This window comes from Misgurnus anguillicaudatus, chromosome 5 (assembly GCF_027580225.2).
Source record: "Misgurnus anguillicaudatus chromosome 5, ASM2758022v2, whole genome shotgun sequence".
Classification (NCBI taxonomy): domain Eukaryota; kingdom Metazoa; phylum Chordata; class Actinopteri; order Cypriniformes; family Cobitidae; genus Misgurnus; species Misgurnus anguillicaudatus.
In genome coordinates this window covers 1,705,488-1,717,827 of record NC_073341.2, presented here as the reverse complement: position 1 = coordinate 1,717,827, position 12,340 = coordinate 1,705,488, and the positions used below count along the sequence as shown (strand labels likewise).

Here is a 12,340-nt window from a genome sequence, read left to right as displayed (position 1 = left end):
ACTTAACAGGCAGATTGCTATGGTACACCACTGATGGCATTTCACTCAGGATCTATGCTAATAGGGCATAGTTTATTACCAGTCCTGGGTGGGGTTTGTTTTACTGTGACATCACATTGGACAGAAATCTTGCAGGAAATTTTGTGCCCCTGTTTTTAGTTTACGGGGGATTGAAAAAATAGGAGTGGGTGGATTTTTACTATTATAGAGTGGTTGTGTACACTTTTATTTTTTAATACCAATTTGCAGAATAGGTCCTTTTTTAACAAAATTAAATCCATTTATACAAAAAAAAATTTTAAATTATTACAAAAAAATTACTAATAAACTACATTTTTTGTTTAAAAGTGTGTACCGGACTGAAAGAGATAAAGTAAATCAGCTATTTTCTTCTAAAAAAATATTTTTTTTAGAAGAAAATAGGTTATTTGAGGAACATTTGAGTTATTATTTCTTAGAAAGAATGGCATGATAGCAAACTCTGTTTGTGATAAGGACTTTAAATATGACATCTGGTTACTCTCACACACATATGCACACACACAGTCAGGTCCCCAGAGAGACACAAAATACATCGAACAACCACTCACTATCAGGAATTACTCACCCTTGTCATAAGAGATGCTATCTGCCATCTCAGTAACATTTGCCACACCCCACTGAGTCAAACGCACATTCACACCCTCACAGTGGTGCTTAAGCTTATCTTAAACAAGCACACACTGCCTCTTGCTGCCCCTAATAGCATGGTAATGAATGGTTCACTAAGTTTGTTGGATCCACTTACACTTTTACTTGTGTATGTGAGTCATCCTGTGACTCCATTTGACCTTTTCAAACAATAGTTCATCCCCATTTGAACTCTGACCCTTAACGTCTTAGTCTAAGCTTTGTGTCTCTATCACCTTATTCACACAGCACTTTGGTCCCAGAAAATACAGTAAAATTGCAAACAAGCTTCTTTGTAACAGAAAAAAAATCCTGTAAATGTTCTGTGATCACTCCCAAAAAGAAGACCTAGTAACATTGCCGCAAGATACCCGGAAAGCCCTCAGTTTGAATGCGACGCAGAAACAATGCCATAAGGGGCTCTTTTAAACCAGGGGTTTACATGTAGATTAACATTCACAACGAGAAATGTCTGTAAAACTGAACTAAAGCAGACAGCTCGTCACTCTCCACGCTAAAACAGAGATCATTCAGCAACATAAAAGAATAGCAGGTCACTCGCTCAAATGAGCTTATAAAAAACAAAAATGCCTGTGCGTCATCGCAACGAGATATATCGTTCAGCTCTTCAAAATGTTTTTTTTAAAATGCACACTTACATTCACAATGAGAAATGTATGCAAACTGGACTAAAGGGGGCTTGTCAAATATCCACTCTGAAGCTAAGATCATTCTCCAGCATACTAGAATGGCACGTCACGTTCTCCTTTATAGTCTTATCATAAACAAAAATGCATGCGAGTGGTTTCTGGAGAGAGAAATAATGGATAATAAGCAAACTTCAGACGCTGCAGAGAAATCTGCCGAACGCAAACACAGATTCCAGCAAATCATTGGCAGTGTGAATTAACCAAAAGTGTTAAGTTGTGTGTACTGTTTCAATCATAATTGTCTGTGTCTTCCTTTCAGGTGCACAAGCTGTTTGAGCTCTGCATGGCGTTGTTACTGGGACCGGCAGCTCAATTCATGTTTCTCCAATAAAAATACTACACAGGATATTATAGAGGTGAGCACTAACTCTGTCAACCACATCATTGTAGCATTATTTCATATGACTGTTATTTCATCAAACTGTTAACGTTAGGTTACACCACAAAAAGAGCTGCACAGCTGTTTACACTTTATATATTATTTGTACCCTATGGTACATATTGAATGATACAGATGAGTTTTGTTCCAAAAGCCTTCCAAGATACCTCATTTTATTAAAGGCAGTGCGGCTTATATCTTTTGTCAACAATCTAATCCCAGAAATGATTAGGATGGCCAACAGCACACATGATATATTGTTGATTATGAATAGGCAATGCTTATATTTCATTTAATACTGACTGGTATTATTACAGTTCAAAGTTAGCTAGGTTTCTTGTGATAATAGTAGTGATAAAAACAAAGTGCCTATTTGCAATTTCGGTTGCAAGACAATTGCTACAACAGTTTAGGGAGTCAGTCAAGGAGAAAGTACTGCGTCCACGACTCAACCAAACCTCATAAAACATAAACCCACCCACCTCCCCCATGTCCAATAAACCACATGTTGACACAATGAGCTATGTTACAAGCTGCAAGACTTTCAACACGCTGACAAAAAGGGTTTTGTGCTTCTCTGAAAAAATTCTGGTGAATTAATAATCCATACACTAGCATTAATAACCCATGAGGTCATATAGAGAGAGAGAGAGAGAGAGAGAGAGGGAGAGGGAGAGGGAGAGAGAGTTTAACGTGTTAAAGAAATAGGTATTATGTTTCTTTACTAATTCTCTTATCATTTATCATCATGCCATACAAATATACATGTTTCCTTTCTTCAGCTGAACTCAAATATTTTTTATAAATATCTCTATCAATAAAAATAAATCTCTTTATGTGTATGTAGTGGGAGTGAACAGGACCCAAAATTTTGATTGTCCAAGAAGCTAATTTGGTGGCACGTAACTTCAAATTACATTTACAAATTACACACTGACAGGAATGTATTAATTATTCGTAAAAATCCATGAGTCTGGCTATTTTGGATTTTATTATGGAGATAAAAATTAGGATCGGGTGTTTTTGGTCATTTTAAATTATGATACGAGTGTATATTAGCATGATTTTTTGTTAATTCCCTATGAAATTTGAGATCGGTTGAAACTGGAAGCGCTGCATGATGTCAGACTTAATAACCCCATTGTGGTAAGGGTTGATTTCTGACACAAGCTCTAATTAGAGTATTAACCAAACACAACAAACTGGGCCAGCGTGACTAATCAAAATAGACATTGGGGGGTGGCAAAAGAGAGTTTAAAACAGACTGGGAAGAGAAATGCAGCAATACAGTGTGAATTAAGTATAGTTTTTCAAACATTGGTGACCATTTCATTTTTTTCTCTCCAGGATTCCACAGCTTGTCCCAGTATGGTGGCTTATAAAGTTCTCCCATCACCCACAGGATCATCTCAGGTTTTCACTTTGGATCTCAACAACGTAGAACATGTAGGAATTAAAAGCTTATTTTTTTTTACTAATATGAACCCGCTAGCATCACTTTTGGTAATATGGTCTGGAAGCTATTTTTTTTTTTTTTAAGTTTTGATGTTGTGGGGTTCGCAGGGCTCACATCTCCTTTTTCTGTTTAGTCACTATTCAAGTCTTTGTGGCTCTGTAAACAACCCATTAATCTGAGGGCATGTTAACACCACAGTGATTGTAGTAATTAAAAAAAAAATGTGTAAACACCACAAAATTGTCAAAATGATTATTTATAATAAACTAAGTACTCTTGCATGCCTATAGACAGAATGTTTTATAGGCATGCACATGACCATTTTTCTGTTTTCACAGATTTGCATTTATAACATTTACACGGAAACAATAACATTGTCAGTTTCAAAAACGTGCACTTTTTAAAAGTTTGGATTTTTAGGACCCCAACAAACTGCCAAAAAGTTTCAGTTTTTTGTTGAAAACACTGTTGTTGGCCCCACGAGCGTTTAAAAAAAAGGTGTTAAAAAACCTGTGTTCAGTTTTTTCCCTACTGGAAATCAGAAGTTTCCAAAATTTTATCCATATTATTATTATTATTATTATTATTATTATTATTATTATTATTATTATTATTATTATTATTATTATTATTATTAACTATAATAATATTAATTATTATTATTATTCGTATTATATTAATTATTAATAACACTTATGCTGCCCTTTTGATCTACATTGTAAAGTTTGTCCAAATATTTTTTTAAAGTGTGCATTTATATGGCAAAAAACAAGATGGCATTACTGTATGTTTTTGCCAGGAGGACTGGGCATAGCAATTTTGGCTTATCCAATGCTGTGTGTTTGGAGCCAAGTTTCCATTCAACCTTGTGTCATTCCAAAGCCATTTGACAAAGGAACATTTGGGATTTTCCTGAGCTTTTCTATTCAGTGAAACTAGATATGCATATGCAGAAGCAGGTTTGAGAATTAAGTAAAGATAGTTATCAATAAACAACAATGTGAAGCTATTATATGACTTTAAAGAGTAATAAAGGCTTAATTCATAAAGTTCAAAGATGTTTTTTATTCGTAAATGTTGTGAGAATCATGTAAGACAAAGAGAGAAAACTTTGTACATTCCAAACTTGGAATATAAAAAGTCTGGTACAAGCTTATTCTGTTTCACCAAATAAAAAGCATGTACTGAAGCTGAGGAAATAGGAATCTAGACATGAGAGCGGTTTGTTTGAGAACACCAACAGCGGTTAGTCAAGAGAGTTCTTTTGTCTGTGTGTGGGTCTTGTGATGTTGTTTCAACATGCCTTTATTCCCTCAGGAGACTGATTTGATTGGACATAGCTATGGCTCTGGTTGTCATGCTACTGTGTCTTTGTGTGTGTAGGGCACTGAGATGGAGTGTGACTTTGGCAACGGGCAGCTGTACACGGCTGAATGGCATGATGGGCAGTCATCTGTGAACTGCAGTGGAGTGACAGTAAGTTCATCTTATAACAGCAGAAGCCATGAATAACTTTATAGTCAACATTTTGCTACATTTTACAGGTTGTCCTGAGTTCATGTTATTCCATAAGAAAATAAATAGTAGCTAGTTAGTTTTTTTAAGGATGTGGTATGTCAACTGCCAACTTTCCAATCTATTTCCTGGATGAAATCATGCCCTGCCTTAAAACTTGTTGAAAATAAGGAATCTTACTGTATGTCACCTGCATCACAAAGCCAATTTGCACAGATTTGCAGATTATTTGCTGGAAATAATGTAATTAAAAGTAGTTTACTGACAAATTAAATGTGTGTTTAATATGTTTTGTACAGCTGGAAACTACATTGTGGAGTGAGACATTTTATTTAAACCTAAGAAGAAAGGGAACAGGCAAATATATAGACAGCCCACAACCAATGACAGGTATGTAGCCTACTTACTCTCTCCTTTACACACACACATATAATATGTTGATAAATGGAACACTTTGAGAAACATATTAATCCAGAGGACAAGATGATGCAGGGCTGAAAGACTTGGAGCACTGAATGATTGGTATTGGGTGTGGCAGTTTCCACTTTTCAGGGGATCGGGTGATGTGTTATAGTTATCTCTGTGTAAGCAGTGCAAGAGCTGTGCAGGGGTGTGCAGCAGAGGCAATAGCTTTATCTAAATTTGTATCTGACACACTGTCTGCCAATTATTTCCCTCTTGTTCGTAAGAATTTGTTATATGTTTTAAAGACATTTCTCTATTGCCTTTTCCGAAAGCACTAGTACTGTAGGTTATTTCTATTGAGCGATGGACTACAGTATGCCCCTTAGAGACTGTTCCTTATCACTGATTCAGTTTTTTTTTCATAGACAGGATCATAAGGTCAAGTTTGGAGGCCTTATGGTGATGTCAATGCTACAGTGTATTTGTAGATGATGTTGTCCTGAGGGCCTCATCATGAGGGCTGTGACCTACAGCACTTGCTGAAGTGGTTTGTGGCTGAGTGTGAAGTGTCAGGGATTAGGACGAGCACCTTCAAATCTGGGTGTCAGCTAGAAAAAGATGTATTGTTCTGTTCTGGTAGGGGGTCAGAGTGTGAGGTTGTTAGTTGTATCTGTAAAGGGATGGCAATAAAGCAGTCATTGTACGGGACCTTTACAGTGAAACTAGAGCTGAAAAGGGATTTAGCAGTTGTTCATATCCTTGTATATAGTCGTTGATGTTAAGTCCAAAACTTTGCAGTATAGCCTCTCCTTTCAATGCTAAAAGAAACCGGTTGAATTAGTTTGGAAATCTTGGGCCATATTACAGAAGTTTATATCTTAAGTCTTAAAGGAATAGTCTACTCATTTTCAATATTAAAATATGTTATTACTAAGAATTGTTGATACATCCCTCTATCATCTGTGTGTGTGCACGTAAGCGCTGGAGTAATAGCACTTTTGGGAGTACTTCGACTCGCCTGAAAAGTCCGCTCCCCTTCTCACTCTCATAATGGGAGAGGGAGGGTGTTACTGCGCCGAGTCAAAGTACTCCCAAAAGTGCTATTACGCCATAAAATATAGTTACTCTTTTAAATCCGCTTAGAAAAGCGCTACGTTTTATTTTGTACCACCAAACTTGCTTGTATAACTACTCGTCTTAAATAGGAAAAACGTTGACGTGTTTGGTCACCTCCAACCCCATCTCCAAATGGTACCAACGAATGAATGGGGCCAAGCTAAATGCTATCGAAGCGTCGCAGCGCGCTCCAGCGCTTGCGTGCGCGCACGCAGATGGTGGAGGGATGTATCAACAATTCTTAGTTAAGGTAATAACGTATTTTAATATTGAAAATGAGTAGACTAAGATCTAAAACTATTTGTTTGAAATGGCTTTTAAATTAAAATCACCATGGTTACTTAAGGAGATAAGATAAGATTCTGAGCAATGTTGTTTCTGTAATACAGATCAGGATGTCTTGGTGGTATGCAAGTGGTATTTCATGCCTTGCCCACGTACAGATTATTCACATTTTACAAACAGCTGATGAGTTTAATCTTTAATAACTTAAAGTATGTTGTTGTTTTTTGCGTTGAGTTTCAGCCACTAATTCAGTAATCCACAAATCGTCCATTACTCGACAATGTGGAGACAGTAAGAAAGTATTTGCAAATGTGGATTACAGATACAAAAGCTTATTGTTTGGGACAGATTGCTGTCTGGATGCTTTCTGTATCGCCCATCACCGTGTGAATTCTGCTGCCATTTGCACTGATATCAGGCCATTCGGCCATCAGTACAAAAATAATGGAAAGGCATGCGCCACTAGTCCCTACTGGCAGTGTGAATGCAACTGGGAAATCATCCCAGTTCTCGTTCTGGTAAATTAGTACCCAAACTATGCGGTCCGAAAGCCCTTTATTTCTTATGACTTTCCAGGGAATGCCATGTCACTGCCCAGAGAGTCACAGTCTGAGAGAAAGAAGTGCACCTTGTACAATGGGTTTTGAAGGCCAAGGGATAAAACCTGATTGCCTGAAGCTGATACTGAGGCTAGGGTCTCTAGATCTCCATTAACAAATGAAAACACAAAACAGGGCCAGAGCAAAACAGGGCCAGATGAAGCCAGCATGCACACAGAAATTAGATGAAGGCCATGTGCTTCCCCACACTGAACACAGGATTTAGACTCCATGAACTAAAGTTACAAGAACCATTCTTGACAAAACATGAAACAACACTGTTAAAAATAAACCGTACATTTTACGGTAGAAAACCGGCAGCTGTGGTTGCCAGATCTTTACCGTCAAAAATACGGTAGCAATGTTATTGGTTTTACGGGATTGCACCCATTGTACTGTATATTTTACAAATTTATAAATGTTTTTTTACAGTTTATAACTGTCTATTTAACATGTTTATGTTGCTAAAACAGTTTATATCTGGCAAATTCAAGGGTTAACATTGTAATATTTATGGTTCATTACCATTTTTACAGCTCAAAACTATTTATTGTAAAGGTTTATGTTGTACAAATGACATTTCGGTACCATCTATTTTACAGCTCAGAACTGTCTAATTTAAATGCTACACTGTAAAAAAATCTGTAAAATAGATTACCAGTATTATTTCCATTATGTTTATAGACATTTCCTTTAATTCCTTTAAAATACTGTAAATTTACAGTACATTCTCCGTAGTCTTTACAGACACTTTAATCCGCCTATGAAACGCAACAATGGTGACATTCAACAACAAAGCTTCATGCTGCAATGCATGCTGGGTACCAGGATTGTAGAAAACTCATTCATAACTCCCATCATGCATTGTGACATGACAAAATTGTGCAACTTTCTTACCATTTACTGTCACCATCGTTGAGATTTGTATCCAAAGTGTTGATGTCTCTCTGAAGCAAAAAAAAGAAACTAACTAAAGCATTACAGCAGTCTTGTTCAAAGCAGTGTCATTTTTTCAACTGAGCATCACTTTTTTGTGCTTTATATCTTTATTGTTCTTTTATCATTTTATGTTCATAAAATATTTATAAAATTTTATGCATGTAAAATTATATGCATGACATACAAGCAATCAATAGATCACATGATAGTTTTTCCTACTCCCTCTAGCAATAAACAAGTGGTCTTAATAAAGCACTGTTGCAATTGCTAAAAGAGGAGAGCTATGTCAATAAGGGGCACAAGGACAAATGCCTAACTAAAGGAAACACTAATTACAATAATGGTGACTTCAAATGAATCTTAAACAACCACAAACTGGAGATTTAATGGGATAAATTTGGTGGAAAATATCCATTTGACTTGTGATTACATCACGTCAGAAAGAATATTTGTCTACTAAATCACGTGTGTGGATGCTGGAATAGTTGAGGACTTGTATCTTGTTTTGACAGCAGTTGTAAACTTATGTTTAGAAAATAATTGTAATTTTATGTTTAAAAGTAAATTTAGTGTGATAAAAGTAGAAACTTGATGACAAATGCCTGCATGATGACCACTATAGTGCAGACTGATATTATTCAAATTTTTAAACTCTATCAACAAGGATTTAGTAAAATATAAACAGATGGTTCAGTATATTGGTAACAAATATATTCTCTAAAAGTTTTAATGTTACACCAATAACGCATAATGCCATATCTATTACGCTGATATTGCTCAAGAATTTTTTTTTTCATTTTTATGGTAATACAGTATCTTGTTAATTTTACTGCAATAAACCATATTTTTATATGTTTTTTACTGTTAAATGTAAGGTCTTAGTCTGTAAAACTAATTAAAGTTTTTCACAGTGAATCCTACGGTTATCACATGTTTTGTGAAATACGGTTTTATTCTGTATCACTTATACGGTATTTTACTGTTTAATTTACAGACATTTTTTACAGTGAAGAACATTATGGAGCATGGGAGTCAGGATTCCAACCACATGGCAACTTAATAGTGGTGGAATCCAAATTTGAAGCTCCAACACAATTGAAGCAGAACAAGGAGATAAAAGAAGTCATGTGCTGACAACAGACAAATCACAGCCATGCTTATATAGAGTCCTACACGAGGGATATATTATTTAATTTCAAGATGTATACAGGCAGAACCTCAAAATACTTGAGTATAAAGCATAATTGGTTTATGCTCAAGAAAAGTTTAAATGTCACCACATTAATAATGTACTAATGTGCGGTCAGTCATAAATAACTCTTCATACATGAATGCATTCAATTCCTAACTTTTCTCTATGTGTTTGCATGCTTTTAGTGGAGGTATACAGCTGCACTGTGGGGGACAGTGACTGCTCGCAGTGTTGGGGTCGTGAGACACAGGGTCACCTGTGTGCCTGGTGTGATAATAGCTGTCGCCCGAGAGACCAGTGCCAAATTATTACAACACACTGCCCAGACCCTCAGATACAGAAGGTACGCCACTGTCACAACACAAACATATAGCTCCACAAGGCATCTCTTTAACCAGTTTAACGGACCAGCAATGAGATTAAATGTAGTGAAAACTGTTTTGTAGTGAAAGTTTTTGAACATTGTGCTTAGATTTGCTTAGAACAGTGGTTCTCAAACTTTTTACACATTTGGCTCAAGTACCACCATAGTGCAAGTGTAATAGGCCTAACTATTCAGAGCTATGAACAGTTTAAAAATAAAGTTTTATTCCTAATAAGAATATGTATTATTTATTTTTATTTCTTATACAAATATTTATTATTGGCAGCCGTTAAAGCGTTTGAACATTAACACTGCACTCTGCTAACAAGTAAATAAAAACTTAAATAAGATTAATGATTAACTTAAAATGTGCCCAAAAGTTAAATAAAAACTGTACTGTACTTAAATGTTAAAAATCTGTACTTAAATATATTTATAGATTAATCACACCCCACTTGTTAATTAGCAACATTAAGAATATACGGTAATATTTTTGTTAAACATTTTTTGTTAAACATCATTTACTATATGCCACAAAGTAAATCATCAGACTGAACAAATTCAGTAACTTTGTGCATTTAAATGTAAATACATAAATGTGGTGCATTTTAAAAGTAAACTAGTCACTAGATTTATGAGGAATTTTATGTTCTTGTAAACAATGTCATGCTCTGTTAGGAAACTCTTTGGTTGCATATATGAATGGTAATAATATGACAAAGAAAAATTACAGAATAATTAGTGAGAGCATTTAATACAGATTTATTATCGATTTCTAAACTCCACAGCAATTTTTGCTCCCTGAAATTGAAGTGGATACTGTAACATGCATAGTTGATTTGGCAAAGCATCTGTCACATTCAGAGCCCTGCGCTTCACACACGCAGGAAAATCAGATCCATGCGCATGCTTGTGTGTTCATCTTGGCGCGTTCATCTTCACGGTAGAAGGTTGGAAAAACACGGGTTACAGGTTGCCTGGAACGCAGCATTAATAGGCTGGCGAACTCGTGAATTTACATTAAATTTACTGATTCCTAAGCATACCACTAGGTGAGAGCTTGCGTACTACACTTTGAGAACCACTGGCTTAGAAAGTTTAAATGTTGCTGTGTAAAGTGACAGATAATACGGTCTGTGGAACTCTTACTTCAAGAATGGAAGGGAATTTTAAAATGTTTTAGTTTTTAGTAGGCTGAGAGCCCTTTTGGAGTCAATCTGAACAGCTGTTAGGCTTTTAGACAAAAAGAAAGCCATACTTCAAAACAGCAGTATCAATAAATAAAGCTCTAACACTTTTGACCCATATTTCTTGGATAAATCATTATGACACACATTGCAAACCACTTTGTAAGCGAGGGGCTCGGTATGTGTGATCTAGATTCATTGCAGCTTGGAGAGAAGACAATAGAACCAAAACCACACAGTATTAGAGAGTGTGTTTGTGCTGGCTGCATTCCAGTGTTTTTTCATCTTCTCATAGTTTATGTTAAGAATGCACTTTAAAAATAGACTACAATAAAAATTGTCCAGCTCCAAGCGATTGAAAATGCAGTTAAGCTGCTTTTTTGAAGAAGTATTTAACTTTTGGGAAGCTTTAGGGAAGTGATTCTGTGTGTCCTAATAATACATCAGACTTATTTTCTGGAACAGATTGCTGAAAACAACAGCCTGCATTCTGTCATCTTTTCACAGTTTCTCTTTTTACCCTGTCTCTCACTTCAGTACGAGGTGTAAATGAAGTGAAACGTAGTTAAAATTATGTGAACTGGGTATAATTTTACCGAGAGATATAATTATAACTTAGAAGTGTAGGCCTTCAGAGAGTGTGTTTGACAGGTTTTAATTTTACAGATGTGTTTTTATTTTACGCCTTGAGTATTAGTTTAAAATGCAGTGCTTTTTTTGTGTAAGCAGCATTTAAACTTCTTTTGCATTTAGGCATTTGGTAGATGCTTTTATTCAAAGTGACTTGCATTGCATTTAACCTTTATATTTGATCAGTCCCCTGTGGACTGAACCCACAACCTTATGTGCTGCAAAAAATGTTACCCACAGAGCTACAGTAAAACTTCTTAGTGCACCCCCTTCTTATGTTAACTAATTTGACTGAAAACTCTATAGTATACAGTTATAGAATAACATTTCATATCAATACATTTAACAATATATGGATAAAAATGACTAATTTGATGTTTGAATAGAAGTAAAGTTGTTTATAATGTAAAAGGGTGTTGGTTTAATAACCTTTCGTATTTTGTGTATTTTAAGACAGACAGAAATATTTAACCTCCTTTAAAGTGTGGTTATTAGTGCATGTTTACAATGCCATTCATGTGTGTATATGGACACAAAGATACATAAACAGTAACATACTGTGCAATCATCACATGCACATTATTACTCATCGACGATTCTTGTGATTAATGATCTTGCTTCTGCTAATATTAGCCTGAGGTCAGCACAGTCTGCCAAGCATTACTGTGGGAATTTTAGTCTAGACATCACTTTCTGTGTTCTCTGCTAAAACTTACTGAGCTGTCTTACTGTCTACTGTCTCCTAAAGGCATCTTTAACTCCGCTCTATATAGCAACTACTGTATATAGCACTCAACAAGTGAGGTGCCATAAACACCTCATACTCAATACACACATGTTGGCATTTTTTTATCATCTTGGGTGCACTCTTAAAGGTCACATTCTTTCTGATCC

The 12,340-nt window shown here is 35.7% G+C and overlaps 1 protein-coding gene across 1 annotated transcript in view; it reads left to right on the top strand.

Moving 5' to 3' along the window:
• The window catches only part of plxnd1 (plexin D1), a 67,331-nt gene that overhangs the window by 26,333 nt on the left and 28,658 nt on the right, over positions 1–12,340 (top strand). The window contains exons 8-12 of the mRNA XM_073867401.1: positions 1,639–1,735; positions 3,106–3,204; positions 4,598–4,690; positions 5,029–5,119; positions 9,451–9,608. Of these exons, the coding sequence (XP_073723502.1) occupies positions 1,639–1,735; positions 3,106–3,204; positions 4,598–4,690; positions 5,029–5,119; positions 9,451–9,608 (538 nt within the window). The remainder of the gene's footprint in view (positions 1–1,638; positions 1,736–3,105; positions 3,205–4,597; positions 4,691–5,028; positions 5,120–9,450; positions 9,609–12,340) is intronic.